The 22,198-nt window shown below is 34.4% G+C and overlaps 1 protein-coding gene across 1 annotated transcript; it reads right to left on the bottom strand.

Annotated features, from left to right (window-relative positions):
* Positions 1 to 412: 412 nt before the first annotated feature.
* Positions 413 to 17,542, bottom strand: LOC110038298 (GABA transporter 1-like). Its single transcript, XM_020743089.1, has 7 exons — positions 17,374 to 17,542; positions 14,251 to 14,481; positions 7,443 to 7,540; positions 7,142 to 7,328; positions 6,340 to 6,470; positions 967 to 1,203; positions 413 to 889 (listed from the first exon to the last, which is right to left on the bottom strand). The coding sequence occupies exons 1-7, from the start codon at positions 17,516 to 17,518 to the stop codon at positions 509 to 511; spliced, it is 1,410 nt and encodes a 469-aa protein (XP_020598748.1). The 5' UTR covers positions 17,519 to 17,542; the 3' UTR covers positions 413 to 508.
* Positions 17,543 to 22,198: the final 4,656 nt, after the last annotated feature.

The following is a 22,198-nucleotide window of genomic DNA, read 5'->3' on the forward strand; positions in this document are numbered from 1 at the left end:
TTGATCTCATATTTCTTTTCTCTAGCAAGTGTTGACATTAACATTTATAATTTTGTTATGTCAGTCAAATTACTATTCATATCTATTTGTTATGCTAATTATTTTCATTTTCTTTCATAATAGATTCCATATGGTGCTTTGATATCTACCTTTTAATAGAAACCTTTGCCTTATTTGTTAATGCTCAACATAGTGTAATCAATATTTATCTTTTTTTATTTCAATTAAAGAAAACATAAGCAGAAAAATAAAAATCACAGTTGATATTTGTAAATCATCTGTGGTTTATTTTTGACATTCAACTTAGAAAAATAATATTACGTGCAGATCAGGTAGGTATGAATTTGATGATATTTTATTATATAGTGATGATATTATGATAAAATATCACCACAATACTATCAAATACAATCAAACAACATCAGTCCTTATGTGCGAATTCCACACTTTCCCTCCAACTTAGGAGACCAATTTCTTAATATAGCAAACAAAATAATTTCATGCTCCCTCACACATTGGCAAATAACTCATAATTCTTGGCATCCAACACTATCTGCCTCACAGATGCAATGCAGCCGAGCACAGTCAACCCTGAGAAGACAACGGCGATCGTGGTGTTCACCCAAAAGATCACCTTCCTCGCCGGCGGTCGGAAGGTCACGTTATACATCACCGCCGGTATCACAAAGTCCAACGGCAGGATTGCAAATGCTCCAATCAACGCAATGAGATCACCAAAGAAGGGAATCATGGCGGCGACGAGTGTGCCGACGGCGACCACTATTGACCGAGAAATGATTCTCGGAATCACGTTGCGTAGGGAGTATTGGTGCCTCTCTGGGTCTGAGAGGAGCTGCTCCAGCACTTCATTGGTTGGTTGAAGGTACACCTGCATCAATACATGTGTTAAAGTATGATAAAGTTTCAGTATAAAAAAGTTGGATTTTTTGACTTTGTAATTGATACCACTGAGACTGCGAAGATTTGGACTAGGGAGAAGATGTTGATGGTCATGAAGAAGGACTTGGGAATGAGGACGGTGCCATCTGAGGCGAAGAAGTTGGAAAGAACGCTGCTTTGTGCTTGATTTCCGAATGCCCAGTAGCCTGATATTGCGACGCTGAAGAAGGTGCTGATCACCACGGCATAGCAGAGACACAGGCCCTTGAACATTTTGCCTTTTACGGGTGGAGCCAGGGTTGCCTGCGATATAAATGTTACGTGCATGCCGCAAGCATTGTTAGGGTTTTATGTATCTAGCGAATGAATTTTTAGATTTAGAAGCATGAGAGTGAAATGTTTGTACTTGTATCAGAATATTGCTATTTGCTAATGGAGTGCACCTTGCTTGCTGGTTTGATGCAGGGTTGTTATAAATGTAAGTTTTAGATTTTATGCATTACATAATAAGAAATGGGAAATATGTGGCTGGGAGGGTATAATTAGGGTTATCAAATTTGGGGCTTTTTCACATTTGAAAATATTGATTCGTGTTCAAGCTATCCATCCAAGCTATTGTTCAGTGACATGGAATTACTGGAGCATGTGTCTGATGAGGACCACAGACATGCATGCACTACATTTAGGAGATATAGGGGGAAGTAAATTTTAATTTAATAATATTTTACGCTGAAAAATGATCTTCATGGATCTCGAGACAATCTGACAATCTAAGATATGAAGTCAAAAATATCATGTACTGTCCTCCATATAAAGAAAGTAAATATTGTAATTTTTCTTTTTATTTGTTATAAATAGAGGACTTATCGTATGTATTAGGAGGTCTCTGGCTCTCCTCTCTCTAAAAAAACTCATATAGGGAGAACTCTCCCCATTTCTTGTAACCGCTATTCTTAAAAAATAAAAGGGGCCCGCAAACACTCCTCTTAACCCCGAGCAAGTCTTGTTCCCCACCTCTTTTTCTTCCTCTCTCTTTTGCTCTCTCTCTCTCTCTCTTGATCCCTAGGTTCTATCCCCTGAAAAAATTTTGCGTGTATTATCCGTACGTGAGCTGCTTTTGGATGACAGATGCAATACACCGGCAAAAAAAAAAAACACTTCGCCAGTATATTGCGTTGGTCGTTTATATGCAGCTCGCGTGCAGATGACGTACGCAAAATTTCTCCTCTCTTGGGCATGTTCAAACAGATTTGAAATCAACATTCTAAAAAGTGTAGTGAGCGTGAATTATGTCGTAAATAAAAAGATTAACAATATCATAGAGAATTTTTCAAAGAGACATTACTAACAAAAAGCATATTAGAAACTAGGGCAGAAGAGATTCACTTCATTTAATGAAGTTCCTCATTGCCGAAGATGTTCAAATAAACTCCTCTTTTCCCGCAAATCTGCCGCCCCTGCTTCTAGATCTAGAGAACGCCTACGCTTCTTGTGCAAACAAATTGCACCGGCGGTCTCCCCGTCCTCTAGCTACTCTGGTGAGTCATGGGCAGAGGAGGAAGTCATGACATAATGGAGTTTATGGCACCAACAACAGTTCAATTCCACCGGAGAGAAACTTCACATACTTTTTTGCAAGTCTAGGACCAAATTGGCAGCTACTTCTGCTTCCCCCCTCTCACCTTTCACAAGGACTCCGACGTCTTCGGCGGCATTGGGATCATTAATCGTCCCCTCATCCCCGTTCCATTCGATCCTCCTGGCCGGTTTCCTCTTCGATGGGTCGCTTTTCCTTTTTGTTGACAAGCCCTCTCTCTCCAAAAATCCTCATCGGGCAACTGCCTACTCCGGTTGCCTCCAGTCGGCGACCCACCAGTCGGGCGGCCACCTTGACGCTCTGGACGGCCACCAATTAGACCGTCCACTTAAAAATAGATATTTACATGCATATCACTTAATTCGTATATATGCATCTCCTCTAGTCGGCCACCCCTAGCCGACCACCTTCTCACAGACCAAATGGCCTAGTGGAAAATAAAAAAATTTAGAAACATAACACTCAATTCTTATATAGTTATATATTTACCCATGTACCACTCAATTCATTTTTTTTTTCCAGTAAACCACCCTCCGGCCCATAACTTGTAGTCCGACCGAACACTACTCAGGCTACATCTGACCGACCAACTGCTTCCTACCAGTCACTTGCTCATGCCTGTTGAATTCCTTCTGTCGGCCATCTCAAAACAGTGAAGATTTACATACATAACACTCAATTCTTATATACTTATATATTTACATACGCACCATTCATTTGTGTTCTAACAAATGGCCCTTCGGTGATAACCTGCCGTCCGACTGACCGCTGCTCTACTCACCTCCGACCAACCACTAGCTTCCGACCCATCTGCCTCCAACATGCCATTTTAAATCAAGAATGATTTAGACACATGCCAACTACTCCTTTCCTTTATAAATTTAACCTTTAAATTTTGTTATTTTATTTGATTGGCCATCTTTGCTCCAACTGGCCACCAACTAGCCCGACCACTTCAAAAATAAAAAAAAAAAGGGGGGAAAAATTTGCATAAATACCAATGAATTTTTATATATATGTATGTTTACATACATTCTACTCAGTTCTTATTTCAAATACATAAATATAAATTAGTGAAGTAATCTGCTTATTCAAGAAGAAATCTAATTATATCTCTAGACCGCATATAGGTAGCTGTTTTCTGGTGCATAATTATGTTATTTTTCTTAAATCTTATTTATAATTCATGTGTATAATAATATTTTTTTCTTTTACATGAGAGGTCATGTCAAGACTTATCAGGCTCAAGGAGTTCAAGCATTTTGGAAGCCACTCAACACTCGGGAAACTTGAACATGGATAGCAAAACCAACAATGATATCAAAAACATCATATCAGTAAAAAAACATAAAAAACGACTGACAATGATATCATATATGACCAATAGGCGGAAAATAAAAGACAACCAGTAATGATGTCATAGACGTCCAATCGGTAATAAGAGCCGGTCAGGAAATTTTCTCATCATGTGCTCAAGTCGCATATGTGTATAGTCTATGGCAATCTTCTAATTTATTGCACCTCAACTTCTAAATTTTGCTGCAATGGATGCCAGCTAAGTTTAAATACCTTAAATATTTTTATAATAATAAACAAAAGAGGAAGATCAATAAAATTTCATGACTAAGCATCTGCATAATATCTACAACAATCCTCTCTTTTTAATACCTCAACTTTCGACTTCATCTTCAATGATTGCCAACAAACTAGGCTACTCGAAGAATCTTGGATGGGAGCTCCTTCAAAACTACTTATAAAATAGTCAAATTCTCTTGGATCATCTAAATAATTCCCTTAAAAAAGGTACAATAATTTTTTTTTCATAAGATAAGGGTTTATATTAAAACTAAGTCATATTCATCCTAATGTGCTTAAGCATTGTGGTCTCTAATCATCATAAAAATTACAGAGATAATGATCATTCCAATGACAGTACTTCATCTTTGAAGGAAATCTCTTCATTCTATGGATGCTAAACAGCTGCTATATTCTACAAATCATGAAACCATGCCAGGATTTATTAACATTAGTTGCTCATTAGGGAATGTCTTCATAATAAGTTGGTAAAATTTTACTCTCGTACTCTCCATTTTAAAATCGTAATAAATGATTAGCCATTACATTCTCAATGTCATTTTATCTTTTATCTCTACATCAAATCCTTATAGCAACAACACCCATTGAATCAATATTGATTTGACATCATTATTCTCTATTAATTAAGTATTAATTGCAGTATGATTTGTATATATAATCCTCTTGGTTCCAATCAATAATGATTTTCGTTTTTATTAAAAAAAACAACAAAAAAATAGCTTCTTTTTTGTAGTAGCATACATCTCTCAATACGAGGCAGACATAAAAATTTATGTGAAAGAACATTCCTATCACTTTCCCCACGACAACTCCAACTATATTATCACTAGTAACGCACATTAATTCAAACGTTAGGTTCCATTTTGAAGATATAATGATTGGTGTATAAATAACTTAGAATTTTGAACATCTCATGGCACTCCCCATCAAAGTGGAATACTACATATTTTGATAGGAGGTTGCAATGATATTTCATGATTTTGAAGAACGTTTCTAAAGAGTTTAGTATGCCTCAAAAAAACATTTAAAATAGTCTCATCGATAAAAAAAACGTAACATATGTATATTTAAGTAGTACAATTAATTATAATGGTGATTATTTTAAATCTATGATACTTCTGAAATCTTCTTAATTTTTTACTTAATTTTTTTATTATAAATATGTTTTAAGAATTTGAAAACTATTATTTAATTTTTTTATTCTTCAAAATACGAGCTAATCGCACCTTTTAAGATTCGACGCAGTCTTTCGTGTATAAATGAATAAAATACTATAGTGCATGGATCGTAGATAAGAGAAAGTTGTGATAATTCTATGTTTTTTTTAATCACCGAGTAGCGAAAACCCTGGGCTTAAAAAATCAAAAGTACGTAACAAACCTCAGATCGTACTAGTATTTGAAATACACCGCTTTGATTGTATCAAAACCACCGAACTCAATCATCGTTAGCAAAATTCGATCCCTATGTTTTAATCATATTGATTCTCCTTGAGTCAAAATGTAGCTGTTATTTAGTACATAATGGTTACTTTGGTTAGTCATAAAATTAGATTGCTTTTGTACATAGCTCTATTGCATTCGTCTTTGAAGTAACTAAATGATTTAGTTTCAATAAATGTTGTGCAATTTATGTAGGTGATACTCTAATTTCATTTTATTATTTGATTGATCACATGCTCTTATGAAGAAGTGTTGTCTGCATGTTGCACACCTTAACCATGCGATCAGTTGGCTCGACATTGTTGTATTTATGGATTTTATCTTTTGGCTTTATTTAATTATATGTCCCGGTCCTCATCTCTTCCTCATCTCTAAAGAGACGTAGGGCTTATAAGAGGTTATGGTGAAAAGTGTGAATTGAAACCCCAAGCCTTTTTGCTTTCTTCTATCCAATGCTAGTGATGTCCCTCCTCGTGGACATAGAAGAATCAACTTAATGTCGAACCACGTAAACCCTTTGTGCTTGATTGCTTTTGTGTGAATTTATTCATTTTCGCATTGTTTTCGCATAACAGACATAAGAAGGTGGCATCAATCATGCTAGCATTCTAGCGGATGGCAAAATTATAAATTTCAGTAAATTTAATATTCTATTTAAACTTATTGTAATTAGATTCTAGTTATATATACTATATACTATATACATATTAATAATTGATAGCAGTTTCATTATGATGAAAAGAATGTTGAGACCTGACCATTTGCACACACACCTAAAGGGAGTGAGAGACTATGAGTGCTCACCTGAATTTCTGGTATAATCCCACTCCCATAAGTTGTAGCAATTACTGATATTGCAGTAAATACACCAAAAAGCTTGCCTTTGCCTGAGCCAGGTATGCTGTATTCTCTTGGTGGAGCACCAGAAGAATGTCCTGCACCCATCAACCCGTAATTATAAAACAACTACGAAAATAGTCCCACATCTTATAATTCTACAGTAATAAATTTTATATACTCACCATGGAACAAAGTGCTGGGTTGGACTGTAGGTTTTATAGAGCCAACTAATGATCTTCTATTTCTTTTCTCAATTTTTAAAATCTTAAATCTCAAAAGCTCTTTTGTAATTTTTATTTTATTATATTATTTCAGCCATATCCTTTTTCAAAAACCAATTTTTATGAAAAATGTTGTAAATTTTTTATCCAATCAGACCCCTGAATTTCATCTATTTACACACGTATCACATAAATTTTTATATTTATATCCATAGCAGTCAAATCTTTAATGTCACATTAAAAAATTACTATTACATATTTTTTTAAGAAATACACCTTTTGATGTTTAACTTTATGTCACTAAAATATATAAATGTAAGTATGAAAGTTTAGTGGGTAGATATGTAAATACATAAGAATTGTGTGCTATAACATAATGTATATTTCTCTAGAAAATTGTTTTTCCAAATAACAGTCATTTGAACCTATGATAAGTCAATATAACTACGTGCATGCCACTTTATGCTTCGATATTAACTACTAATATAATCAAGCATTTGGACTAAAGAAACAAAATTAAATTGAAACAAGTTTGAAGGACTTGCCAATATAGATAGAGCTTGCTGTAGCACATGCACTGTAAAGAAGGCATAGAAGGAGGGAGATGAGGTTGAGGTGCCTGAGGGAATGGAAGGATGGGACTTGTGCAAGTATCAACATCAATATTCCTCCAAACACTATAAATTCATACAGCTTCATCGTTCCATCTGGCTTTTCTAATAAGTACACAGCCTACAATACCAAAAAGATGAACGAAGTAAATGTCATATGTTGCCGTCTATCTTTATATACATATATATATATATATATAAGGGAGAGAGAGAGAGATGGAATTCAAACAACAACCTTTAGGGTTATGCCTGCAAGCAGAACACCGGCTACCACCGCAGCGAAGCAAAGCACAAATTGGATCGGAGCAACATAATAACGGCCCCAAAAAGAACCTGTGCGAATGCTCAAGCAATAATCTCTATCATTTTAAATGAAACTCCGAACGGAAAGAGTAATGCTTCATTCATTGAAGCAATTCATGTTTCAAATATTTCTGTACTATTTGTTGTGTTCAAAATTTATGTGAATTAATCACAATCCAATGAGTGCAATGGCTTTATCCATTGTATTTAAGGCACAACAGCTATAGGTACATTACAATAAAATAAAATAAAAAAATTGTCTAACATTACCTTTAAAAAATGAAGATTTATATATATGCCACACAATTCAAACTTATTTATGTAATTAATACATAAACTTTGATTTTTACGATAACACTATGTTTTCTATGGTTGAAAATGTGTATTTCACATTTTTAAAGTTATTGTGATATCTCTTATGTAATAAGAAAGATTTGAGTGTTATAAAAATAAAAATGAATGTTGGTTGTTAGATATGTAATGCATAAGAATTATGTGGTATGTATGTAAATGCCCCTTAACACACACACTCTCGTTGAAGGAACAACTAAACGCGGGAAAGAAGATGAATGTGCTACTAAGAATGCTTAAATAGAGAGACATAACAATAAGTGCCTCCAAAGGCATCTCGCCCAATAGAGAATCAATAAGGAAAAAAAAATCATACAAAAAGATTGCAAGACACTACCACAAGCTCATAGAAAAAAAATGGACCTCTTTGAGTCTCGTAATAAAGCTTCAAATGTGTTACATCTTTGCACTATGCTTTTCTCACGTATTCTCAATCCTCTTTCTTACTCTTTTTCTCTTTTTTTTTTTCTACTGCCCTAGCAAGCCTTTCTTATAGAATTCCTGAATGGGGTTCTACCTTATCCTACAATGACAATGGTGGAAGGAGAGAGTGGAGTTGGATTGTGTGTTTCCAGCTCTGGTTTGATTTTGTTGGTTTCCTGTGTGGAATGGTTTGATACTTCTTTGTTTTGCCCCCTCTCGAGCTGAGAGATTCTATTAGAGAGTTGATTTGGTTGAGGCAAATATGTGTCTGGAGGCAGGGAGTGATTTTTTGAGTATGTCGGCGAATTGGTCGGTGGACATGATATGATGGATGTTGACCTCATTTTTGGTCACATAGAGCTTGCAGAGACATCCCCTCGTGGTCTGACACAATAAAATTTGCTAAAAGGAAGACCAAGAAAATAATCTTGACACACTAGCAATCTTTGTCCTTTGTCCACGGATTAGGCCACAAATCGTCACACGGTTTCAGTAGCGGCAATCCGTGGCTCACTAACTGTCAGACTAATTTCAGCAGTCGATGCACCACCCGATTGGACGGCTCTAAAGCGCCGCGCAATCGCCTTCTGAGCATATAAATAGGTCAACTCCGACACTTCTCAGACACACACACGATCGAGTCAAACTCTCTAGTACTTACTCCTAGTAGAAAAAGAAGAAGAATGGAACCAATTTTTTGGCAAGCCTCCTCTTCCGGTTAAGCCATCTTCTTTCAGTATGTCTCCTACCTAGTCTTCCTTTAGGTACATTGAGTAGCAAGTTAGCTTTAGGCTAGTTCAATCAACTCAATAGTTTTGGATTAGGCTTGAGTTAGGTTTAGCTAAGTGAGTTTGGGTTAGGCTGGGCTCGGTTTGACTTGAGTCGAACCCAAATTCACTTAAACAAAATGTAGCCCAAACACTAGACCTAACCCAACTCATGTAAGCTCAAACCTGGACTTAAATCCTAAGCCTAACCTAGGTCTGACCCAACCCAGACATGACCCAAATCCTAAATCTTACCCAGGTCACACTCAACCTAGATGTGACCTAAACCCTAAACCTAACCTAGTTCTGGTCCAACCAAGACCTGACCCAAATTCTAAACCTAACCCAAGTCCAATCAATCCCAGACCTAGCCAAAACCCTAAACCTAACCCAACTCAAGCCTGAACCAAATCCTAAACCTTAGCCAGGTTTGACCCAACCCAGATCAGACCTAAATCCTAAACCTAACCGAGATTGAACTCAACCCAGACCTGACATAAATCCCAAACCTAACCAGGGTCTAACCCAACTCAAACCCAACCTAAACCCTAAACTTAACCCATGTCTGACCAAATCTAGACCTGACCACAAACCTTAAACTAGACCAAGGTTTGACTCAATCAAGACTTGACCGAATAAATCTAACCTAGGTCTAACCCAACCTAGACTTGACTGAAACTCTAAAGGTAAAGCAGGTATAAACCACCCCAGGCCTGACCACAAACCAATCTTGTCTCATTTCATTTTCAAAAAAAAAAAAAAAAAAAAAAAAAATTAAAATTTTTGAGATAAAATAGACAATGCCCTTTAAAAATGCAAACATCAAAAATCAAAATTCAGATAAAAAAAAAATAAAACATATAAAACCTTGATTTCTCGTCATGACTGACAAGCCTAGGAGCAAAATAAGACATGAATTAAAACATTGAACTTCAAATAAATATGAAAAAACACAAAGATAAATAATGGGAACTAAACATAGGTAGATCTGACATGAACTTTAGTTTAGTTAACTTAGCCACCAAACCGAGGGCCATTCACTTAACCCAGGTTAGTCTGAGTATGAAAGCTTAAGTCTGTTTAGGTAGCGAGTTAGTGCTAAGGACTAGGACATGCAAAGAAACAAACCTACCCCCCTGAGAATAGAGGGAATAGATTAGAATGAAGTAACCCATGGTTACTAATGAAGGTATTTCAAACTGCTTTGAAACTATTAATCCCCCATGCTTCAACATTCAAGGGTGATTCCTAGTTATCAGGCTGGTCATATTTGATAGACACCAATATTTTCAGGACGACGGAAAATCATGAGCATCTTGAACAAGGAAGTTATTCCCAAAATTTTCCAAAATCTAGGTTAGTCTGCCCATAGAATTTCCTATTTAGTTTAAGGTTTCATTTTCTATCTAGAAATTGTTTCGTACGTAACTCTATCCTTCTCTTAGGGTTTCCAATAACTTCTGTCAACCAAATCTATATCCTTCATCCATCTTTAGACTTCACTCAATCAGTCCAAATTTATCAAATCTTTTTGAATTATTCTTATGTCTTGAGCCCTTCCCATGACATGTCGTCATCAAATTATAATTTCCATCCTTTTGAACATAAGTCTTTCAATTTAGACCCCCACTATAATTATGAAAAGCTGATAACTTATCATATTATTTGAGATGTTTTCTTTAGTGATTGTAGTTCTCAAGATATAATTAACTACGAGGGCTTACGATTCTAAAGTTCTAATCAACAACAAGGGCTTCCAGTTTTAAAAGTGTAATCAACTACGAGGTGTGTTGTGGCACCTGTGTCGAGGATCCAAGATTGGTTGTATGTAATTTTGTTTGTTGTGAGTGTCATGTGATGTGGGAGTGGGTTTGGTTTGTATTTTAGGTTGGTCATGCGCCTACAATGTGATGCTGAGTGATCTTGCTTGAGCCAGATTTGATAGGTTATTTGGTTTTTTATTTTGTGTGAGTTGGTTTGGTATCAGAAGGATTGAGAGGATTGGTGTTGGTTCATATAGTTAGGTTTGTGTTGATTTTGTGTATTGTTGTGTGGCTGCGAGTTTTCAGGTTTGTTTGTGTACAAAGCTGTGATGGGTTATTGTTTTAGGTTTTCAGTTGCTAAATTGGATTTCTCATTATGAAGCATGGAATAAAGTTCTTCAAGTTTGATTTGGTTCAGCTACGTGCATATCATGATTTTGAATCCTTGGTATTGATTTGATATCCAATTCAATGTGTAGAAGATGATGTCCTTGATGTCGATCAGAGCTTCTATAGCTATAATATTATTATTTATTATTTTAATGTTTGTCTGATATTGGAACATGATATTGCTCCCTATTGTAATGTCGTGGAGGTCATTTTTTAGCTAGATCACCATGGATCTTTTTATTGATTGAACGTGCATCTTGAGGGTTGTCCAGATCTCTTTGATGATGTTGAGGCTGAGAATGTATAGTAGAATTGAATTGCAATGGTTGGTCGTATAGAGGCTATGAGGTTTTGATTGACCAGATGCCAAACTTTAAAATATGGATTTACTTCTGATTTCCTAACTCATTTATGATGAATTAAGAAGCAATGGAGGAATTGTATGCCAAAAAAAAAAATTCAAATCCATTTGCACCGAATAGTTTTCGCATTTGAGTTTTCTATGCCTGCTAATTGTCATATTGCAGAGGTAAGGTTGATAATGTCTTGATGTTTGACATCAGAAATTTGAGTGATACAGGTATGCTGATTTCCTTTATTCTCTTGAGAGATATCGATGAGGACTGGCTTTTTTATCATGGATAAAATTTGGAATTACATGGATCGATCGCTATTATGCGGGGTTCTCTGATACCATGTAGAAAAATATGGGACCAACTCGAGCCTCGTATTAAACCATCAAATGAATTACATCATTACAGTATATTTTCTCACCTTTTCTCAATCACCTTTCTTACCCATTTTTTCTTTTCCTTTCGTTTCCCTAGCAAGTCCTTTTAAAATCCTAGAGCGAGGTTCTCCCTCATGTTTTAGTGCTAATGGCATCAACTTGATGTGCGTGGAAGGAGAGAGTAGAGTTGGGTTGTGTGTTCCCTGCTATGGTTCGATCTTGGTGGTTTCTTGTGGGGACCAAAAAGATATTTTTCTATTTAAAGCTAAGAAGAAAACTTCAAACTAGTAGAAGTAAGCAGTTTCAATGGCCAACATCAATTTCTCCCCAAAAGAAGAAATAAGAAACAAAGTATCTCAAAGATATGGATACATCCAACCACAAAAAATAACAAAACGCTGATGTTGGCTTGATTATTCCAGGAGGAGAACATAAAAAGAAGAGTTGTGTGTCGCCCATGAAGCTTATCATTGTGTTACATCCAAATATTGTAGATAATAAAAAAAATTGTTGTGAAGATAAAAATTCTAATAAGTCGACTCCATTAGATTCTTTTATAGTGTAAGGATGGCAAAAAGGAAACATGTGCATAAGAGAAACACATTATTTCAAGATAATATGTAGAAGGAAAATAAAAGAAAAATATGTTTATTGATTCATTCTCAATATTTCATAAGAAGCATTTGTGTATATAACTAAATTACTATAGTACTTAATCAAGCATACACTTATGATACACTAAAAGTTGATTTGCTTAGCTAATCAAGATAGTGCTTGCATAATCAGGTTTAGAGCATACTAACTAGCTAAGATCAAGGTGGACTTGCTGACTAGAATGTAGAGGGACTCGCTATGATAGTTCAATACACATATACTTGCCAACTAGAATCAGAACTTGCTTTATAAGCACAAGAAATTAAAATTTGCCAAACCGACATTGAACTTGTCGGACCAACTTATTCCAGTCACTCATCTCAATTCAAGAGCAACTCGATGAAAACCACAAGAAGAATTAGGGGCTTGAGGGGAGAACTAAGGTCACACAATTAATATTGTGTACCAAGCTTAAATTTACTCTAGAACTGATAGGTGTTGACTCATCTCCAAATTATTGGAGATAATGAAGGTGAGAAGGAGCTAATGGGAGTCGAGAACTAGAAAATTACTTTTGTTTTCCTTTCACACATCTCAGAGGAAATATTGTCCAGGAAGTATAACCTGCAAAGCCCGTGGGTAGTTGTCACATTCAACATTGAAAAAACCCAACTCAATGAGTGGTGAAGCGCTAATAATGAAGGTATGCATACTACACTTAACATGTTAAAAGAGTTGCAGATTTAAATCACCTTAAAGTGAGAAGAAAACAGAAAGGAGGATGCCAACATACTGCTGCTTGCACCTAAGAGAAAAAGCTTCATATGTGACAACTTGGTGCAATCGAAGGTAGACCACACAATGAGCAACCAAGTCATTGGCATGCAGGAGAAAACTTTGTGGGGACACTACGTCATTCAAGAATGAGTAGGATTGAGGGAGTACAAAATGAAGACTCATTCATGAAAAGTGTCAACTTTCTTATATATGAATTTATCTATGATTGTTTTATTCTTAACACTTCAGAAAATGAAGTATAATTTGCAAAGCCCGTGGGTAGTTGTCACATTCAACATTGAAAAAACCCAACTCAATGAGTGGTGAAGCGCTAATAATGAAGGTATGCATACTACACTTAACATGTTAAAAGAGTTGCAGATTTAAATCACCTTAAAGTGAGAAGAAAACAGAAAGGAGGATGCCAACATACTGCTGCTTGCACCTAAGAGAAAAAGCTTCATATGTGACAACTTGGTGCAATCGAAGGTAGACCACACAATGAGCAACCAAGTCATTGGCATGCAGGAGAAAACTTTGTGGGGACACTACGTCATTCAAGAATGAGTAGGATTGAGGGAGTACAAAATGAAGACTCATTCATGAAAAGTGTCAACTTTCTTATATATGAATTTATCTATGATTGTTTTATTCTTAACACTTCAGAAAATAGCCTTGGTGAGTTTGACATCCAAATCATTCACACTTAATTTACTTTTGAAAGTCATTTATTTTTATATTTCATAAATACTAGAATAGAGTGAAGTATATTAACTCAAGCTTAGTATAAAAATTAAGGGCTTAAATATAAGTTTTGAATCGCATTTCATGCCTAAAATGGTAGGACTCCATCATTTATGACAATATATACAATGTATCATATGTATTTCAATCCCCAATATTGAGTAGAAATTAATTGAAGGAAAAAAAAAAAAGAAGGCTAACCGAGAATGTAATGAGCCATGTCTCTAAAGCGAAGCAGGCGATTGCCTTGCTGGGCATGGTGCTCCAGGGTGACGGAGAGGAGAACGTAGGAGTAGAATGTGACGACAGCCGCCAGCAGGAGGAAGGCCACGCCGCCAGCCCATCCCATCTTTGCCAGCGCAAATGGCAAGCTCAGCAACGCCGGCGCCACTATTGAAGTCGTCAGATGATATCCACAATGAAGCCATGATCCTGCATGAGTAAGTCAGTATAACTTCTTACTGCTCTAAAGTCATCCTATTTAACTCCGGATGTAATTTGCATCCCAAGCTCAATGGTGGAGCGCCACATGTCAAGTGAGTCCCACCGCAAGACATGTTAAAAATGATGGGATCCACTTGTCATAGATATAGGATTTTTCTTTTTTTTATCTTCAAAAATACTAATGCCTACAAAAAATATAGGAAAAACTAGTTCAATAACTTTTAGAATGATTTAATTATTGACTATTTATATGGGGAACTCCAGAATGATGTCATTGCAAATGGGATTTCTTTTAAGACTCTAAATTTACCCATTGATTTTGTTAATGAAATCATGGAATTTTTGAAAAACATATATCCTTAACAATCTATATATTTATCTTGGTGAAAGCAATTTAAAAACCTCTTTCATAATGACACAAATTTTTCATGATTTGAAGTCATTAATTATTAATTTTTCATACATTGATGAATACTAAAAATATAAAAGTTTATATATATATATATATATAGTACAAAAGAAATCGATATTTGGCAGAGGCTCAAATATCGATTTCTCATGTGTTTTTTGACCTCATGATAAGAGTCTGCGCCATGTGCCTAAAATTCCAGAGCTTCTGCACTACGGTGCAATGTTCTTCTTCTAAATCAACTCAGAATAGTCAGAGCTAATGTTTGCCAATTTCTAAAGATTTGTCAACTAGGATTTACGTTTTTTTACTGTTGTTTTTAAAATGCGTTTAGACCAACAACTTCTATATATTTCTATTCGGCAGCTTGAATAGTCTTAATCCTTGGAGTTAATTATCTTTGTTTGACTAATCAGGCCAGTTAACCTCTTGCATTAGAATAAACATATTAGACCTTACTATTAGCTTATATATTCATCTGTACTTAATCCACATCTAAATTCTTTTTATATGAAATAGATAGCACACAATACTTTTTTAAGGCTCCATTTTAGACTGTTTCCAATGTTATATATATATATATATAGATATATATATCCACACAATTTTTATCCTTTTTAAGTTTCCAAGGTTTATTTTACATACATATACCACACAATTTTTATGTATTTACAGATCTACCTTCTGTCCCGCTTGAGCTCGAACGTTTATTCTCTTATTTAGTAATCATTTTTATAATTAATTAAAATAATCTATAAGAAGATTTCAATGACTCCGGATGTAATTTGCATTTAGAGTCTATTGGTGGGGCGCCACGTATCAAGTGGGCTCCACCTCAAGGCACCGGCATTGGCCAGTGTTAAAAGTGGTGGGGCTCACTTGACACGTGACGACCCACTATTGGACACCGGATGCATCTATAGTCCGTCTGTAGTATCATGCACTGAAAATTTACGTTTAAAAAAAATTAAAAGAGAGACTTATAATTCAAAGAATCAATAAGAGCCAATTCAAAGTCTTTTATATAATTTCATAATAAAATGAAAAATAAAATTGATGACAAATTCATTGATAACATACATTGAAAAGAGAACTATAATGTATTTCGATGTCGAATCGACAATTGATAATTTTAATAAAAAGAAAATGTTTGTACAAAATTTAAAATATAAATAAATATTCTTATTCTTAAAATTTTATTAAATTCCATCTTTTTTATTATTTAATATTTTTTAGTAGAAGAAAAATTTTAATTGTGATTAAACATTTGATGCATTAATGAAATTAATTCAGGCTTTTAATTTTTATTTAAACAGGTCATAAAAATATTGCTTTTTAATCCTATTTTCTAAAATTAAATACAAAATTTACCAGCACCATAAAGTTTTAAGAAGTATGATATAATGGTGATAGCTGCACTATTAATTTTTTACCATTCTTTCCAGCAAAGTTTTCTGCCTCCCATGTTTTTTCTCTCAGTTCTTTTCCTTAACCTATACTGTGTCCTTAGAAAAATTATTACATACCTAGAGCGTACGCAGCTGAGCCAATCACAACCATCCATCAACTCATACAAAAGTTGTATAACAGTGGGTCCCACTTTTATTAATTTTCTTTTTTTTAAAAAAATCATGATGGATGGCTGTGATCAGAGAGCGTACGCAGCTCTGCTTACGCTCTTCATATGCAATAATATCTCGTGTTTTTAGCTGTTGTATGTACTCTAAGTTTCCATATTTATGAAATTTAATAGTTCAGCTTCTACATGTTGGTTTCTTATGAATACAATTTATACTCATATAATTAAAAATTAAAATGTAGGAGAATCTGAGCATCTGTAGAACTTTATGAAAATGGCTAACACATGGAGCAACTCCATCTTTACAACAGCCTTAAAAATAATGGGATTTATATAATTCTTACATATTTAGATATTTAAAATCTCAAAATCTTATACCAAATTTCACTGACATTTGTTTTCTTAACTTTAAATGTTCTTGTTTTAATTATGTTTTTGTATGCTAAATATTTTATAAAAATTTAGATATTAAATATGCAAATTTATATATGGAATTTTATATCCCACTAATTTATTTGATTTTAATATCAAAATACAATACAACTATTTATAACAAAAATAACATTATTCCTTAATTACTGAGAAATATATGTGTACTTAAGACGTACGCAGAGTTGCGTACATATTAGGTTATTCAGAGGGTACAGGTAGGGTACACTTAAGTTATAGAAAGTATTATAAGGGGTATAACCTAAGTGTAAACTATCTGTACCCTCCTAATAACCTAATATGTATGCAATTTTGCATACGTCTTACCTACACAAATATCTATAGATCCTTCAGCGCTTGTAGAGAGAATGAAATCATAACTCTAAATGAAAATAAAAACTCTAATTTCGTTGGTATCAAAGTAAATCCATTAAATTAAAAACAGAGGTGTAGTTTATGTAACCTTTTGACTTGAGAACGAAGAGAGCTCCGGCGTCCAGCTGCTTTTGACCAGTTTCAGTAGTACCACTGCCTACCATATTATTTGAATCGCCTTCCATCTTCTCTCCCATCTGTCTGTCTGGAGCTGAAGGCGCTATGGCTGCCATTTCTGCCCTCTTACTTAGAGTGGGTGGAAGATAGGAAGGGATTGCACGGTTATTATTCAAAGGAGCTATTTATTAGCTTAGCTGAGCTGCCAATAGAGTGTTTGTTGAATTGGTCAAGCAGCAATGGAAGCTGATGACTGTTTTAACCTTCAGGGTATATAATTTTGACTAGAATTTGATCCAGTTGACATTCAGAGCTTCAGATTAATTTTTGGGTGGGTGTGAATCATAAGCGATTCTATTAAAATTTTATATTGCATTGGTATCAAAGTAAATTCATTGACTTGGGGATTTAGAAAAGACCAAACTTGGTGATTCAAAAGGACAAAATTTTGAGCTTGATTTATGAAGAATTGATTTGAATGGCTGTTTTTTAAAGTGTGGAGCCTTTTTGCATTAAGTATTGTTAACATATGATTTGCTCACTTAGAGTGGTTCAACGAGTAATTCTTACTTTATGATCATGTATGTCACAGAGGCATAACTAATATTATCTTTTTAGAGTTGGTAAAATCTCTAAATGTTTAATTTTTTTTCATAATTATTTGACTTGTTTGTTTGGGCTAGATAAAATAATAATAAATTTTATTTTTTATATAGAAAACTTGCAAATTACAGCGGCGGGAATTGCCCACCCTAGACATAAATGCCCATGATGTCGTTCATGTTGAATCTAAAATGATTCATGGGTAGTGTTAGCATCATATTAATGTGAATGGCTAACAAATAAGAGCTTAAAGAGAGTGAAAAATAAATTCTAGAATGAAAAACTTGAGGATTTTACTAAATTATAAGAAAATATTGGACTTAGGTTTGTTTGGGATAGTTTTTTGTCTGCTTCGCTTTTCAGACCACCACCACGCCTTAGTTTGGGGAGTTGCTTTCTAGAAATTTCTATGGTGGGAAGCTACTTTTTTAATTTGGTCTGATAAAGTGTTTTAACTATAAGACGACAATTATCTGATGTTTAGAAAAAAATATACATTTATAATTCCTTCAACTATTTTCTAAGAAGTTATTTTTCTACCAAAGCTTCACAACCACATTTTTAAAAGCTACAATTACCCCAAATAGACCTGTAGTGTCAACCATTTTAATACATCTTACTCATCCTCTACCCCACATTTTATTGTCGGACTCAAGTCATACACATGTATCTAAAACTATATTTAAGCGTTGCAAATAAAAGTTTAATTAGTAATACCTAGTATATATGCTATAAAATGAATAAACTTAGTCAGGATCTAACTATTAAAATATATAAAAATCTCATAATTGCTTTCTTATTGAAGTACAACATCTCTAGCAATTTTTATTTTGAGTTTGCAAGTAATTCTCAATTTTTGAGAAACTCTAATTGATGTGCTCAATGAAAGAGTTAAAATCTTTCTTAGATGACTTCAATCCTTGGTGAGTTTAGTAGATGGGTTGAACCCTTTATTGGATGAATTCAATTATTATTAAGCTAAATAGATAAATTGAGCTCTTCTTTATATCTTATCAATTCATGGGAGATTAAACATATGATTTAAACTCTTATTTGATGATTCATGTTTGAGATGAATTTGATACTTCGATGATGCCAAATGATTTGAGATCGTAGAAACAATTTGGAGTCATATAGTTCTCTTTATATATTGATAAATTGAGCTCTTCTTTATATCTTGTCTATTCATCCTTGTATAATTCTCTTTCTAGATGAACCCCTTTCTTGGATCGTAGAAATGATTCAGAGAAAAGGACAGACCGAAAAAAGGGAGAACATATGATGGATTTTAGACAAACAAATTTTAAATAGGAAATATCAAGAACTTATGTAGGGTATACTTCATGTGATAGGTCAATAATATATGTCAGAACAAAACCAGAACAAAATACCTTGAAACACATTATCCACAAAAAGAAACGAAACCTTACATAAGCAGCCCATAACCAGAAAAGCCAAAAAGAATATTATGTTTTGGGTTCAAGAGTAACTTCCAAAGGAACATATCTCTTTAGTTAATTACATGTTGGGGATACCCAAGAAAACTCTCAATAAAAAAGGGTCTTAATTATGCTTTCTGATATTTAGTTGAAGAGTCTATCAAAAATAAATGGTTATCTCAAATAGGAACATCTCAGTGCTTTAAAGCCTATACAGAACTGTGAGGGCAGAGAGAAAATCTCTAGCATTTCAAACAGAAGGTTATGTTGGCATCAATCTTTTTATGTCACGCGTGTAGGATATGCATGCAATTAATTATATGAGTGGTTCGTAAGTGTGAAAGCCCTATTAATTTTATGATTGGGTTATATCCATGCATGAAGCATGTTTTAAAACCAGCCTGAAGGCCATGCAGAAAAGTAATGCTAATTTTGAAAATGGTTTCAAATTTAATCCTAAAGTTTCATTAATCTTAATCTTTTAATTATTAGGGTTCAAGTTGAAAAATTATAATTTTAGGGTGATCAAAAAGCCTAAGTTGAATTTGTGATGAGCATTCTAAGTAAACTAACAATCAAAGAAAGAGCAAAGTCAACACACAACAGGAAAAGTAAACAAGCCAAGTGAAAGAATAGAACGTGTTGGGTGCTGCTAGGTCAACAACATATCTCAGAAAGGTAAAAAAGGTGGTTAGGCACTATTTATACATACCTGATTCTAGATCTATAAAAAAATGTAGATTCAAACTAAAGGTACGAGACATAGGTTTCTGCTCCTAATCCATGCCACGCTGTTTCATACGTCAAATGGCTTAGAACCTGTGCTTGTACCTTAATTCCAATATAGAGGCTCCCTAGAGAACTTAAAAATTACATGTAAAATTCTAAAATAAGGACATAACCCACATCCAAAGATTTAACATGCGTTATATCATGCAACGAGAAATAAGCTATGTTTTGCAGGAGAGTAGCTTAATGACACTTGCATGAAATGTGTTAGCATGAATCATTACGACTCCTCCCAATTGGACATATCACCCTACAAGAAAATCACCCCTAAATATACTAAATTGCATGTCCAACTTCAGTAAAACACACAAAAGGCACAAAGAAAATGCTTGGCTAGCTCCAATCCATGACAATAGCCAAGCATATAACAATCCTAACTATACCCTTGCTGTAGTCCAGCAATCATATAAAGCAAATGTGTTCTAGAACAACATCTAAGTGTGTGCAGAAAGTGTGTAGCTAAGTTTGGTGTATGAATTTATTGGGGTTGCTGATACCAACCCCATCCCCATTCTGAAGTATCAAGAGATCTAATGTGCATCACTAATGAGATGACATTTTAAATGAGTTTACCTCATATATGGTCTAGCTCACTAGTAGCATGGTTTAAAAGTTTAGTGGATGATGCTAATATGAAAAATATCTATTTATGTTAAAATATGAATTTTAAATGCAAGTTCATGGGATGCAAGATGACATACTTTAGTGCTCTTGAATCTTTAGCACAGTCATACACATGTTGATATTGATGTAATAACTCGCAATGCTTCCTGAGATATACTCACAAGCAACACTAGATATTTCATTAAGACCAACATTTGGTCATGATACACCTAAAATATATAGTATTTTTAGACATATTTTTATACCTATTTTTGAGATATTGTGCTTTAATAGAATGTACTTTGTATTAGAATGTACTTGTGTATTTTTCTTTCAGATACAAGTAAAAAGGTGAAAAATGCTAATAGCAGTGAAAAAGGATCAAATGTGAAAATTGTGCGAAAGTGTTTTGGCGTCTAAGCGCCGGATCTGGCGCGTAAGCGCCAGTGAAATAGAGAAGACCACGCCTAAGTGCCAGAGGCCTCGCGCTTAAGCAACAGAGGCGGTTATTTGACAATTTAATTCATTTTACCAAATTTTGAAGGGACATAGTTATTTGACAATTTAATTCATTTTACCAAATTCTGAAGGGACATTGAGACACCTATTGGCTAAAGAGGGTGGTTATGACCACTAGCAACGAAAATATGATTAAAAGACTTGTGAAAGAAGGCATCCTTTGGAGAATACATCGAATTGAGACACATTTTGAAGAGTTACCAAGGTGCCTCTTGGAAATTTATAAAAGAAGGAAGTTGAGATTTTTAGAAGTGTGCTTGAAAATGGGGATTCTTGAGAAGTTCTTGAAGAACTTCATGAAGGAACTTTTGGAGAGATTTTCAGACACCTCAAATTTACTTTATCCTTTTTGTTTTTAATTTTATTGTGAGAGTTAAGAGTGTTGTAAAAGAGAAGGGATTCAAAGAAACTTCAAGAGTCTGGTGGAGGATTTGAGATAAGTTTTTATCTTTGTTCTTGAACTACTTTTGGTTTTAATTGAGACTTTTTGTTGGTTTGACAATGAATTCTACTTTTAAACTAAAGTGTGGTTTTATTTTCTCCATGGATTCTGAGTAGTTTTCTTTATATTTCTCATTAAAATTATAAGTAATTAAAGTATTGGATGGAAGTTGTGGAGAGTATCAGTCTTTAATATTGGAAGAAGTTGTGATGATTTAATTCCATGCACTTCATTTACTTCTTAATCTGGCCTATCTAGATGTTAAAATTTATTGTGAGAATATGTAGAAACTGAGCTGCTATTGTCTCAGTCAACAATTGGAAAGAATCACATGAGGTTGTATGAATGAGAATGTAATTCATATGATTACGTGCAAATAAATAGGGAAATAATCTTTGAAG

Source organism: Phalaenopsis equestris, unplaced genomic scaffold (assembly GCF_001263595.1).
Source record: "Phalaenopsis equestris unplaced genomic scaffold, ASM126359v1 Scaffold232406, whole genome shotgun sequence".
Lineage (NCBI taxonomy): Eukaryota > Viridiplantae > Streptophyta > Magnoliopsida > Asparagales > Orchidaceae > Phalaenopsis > Phalaenopsis equestris.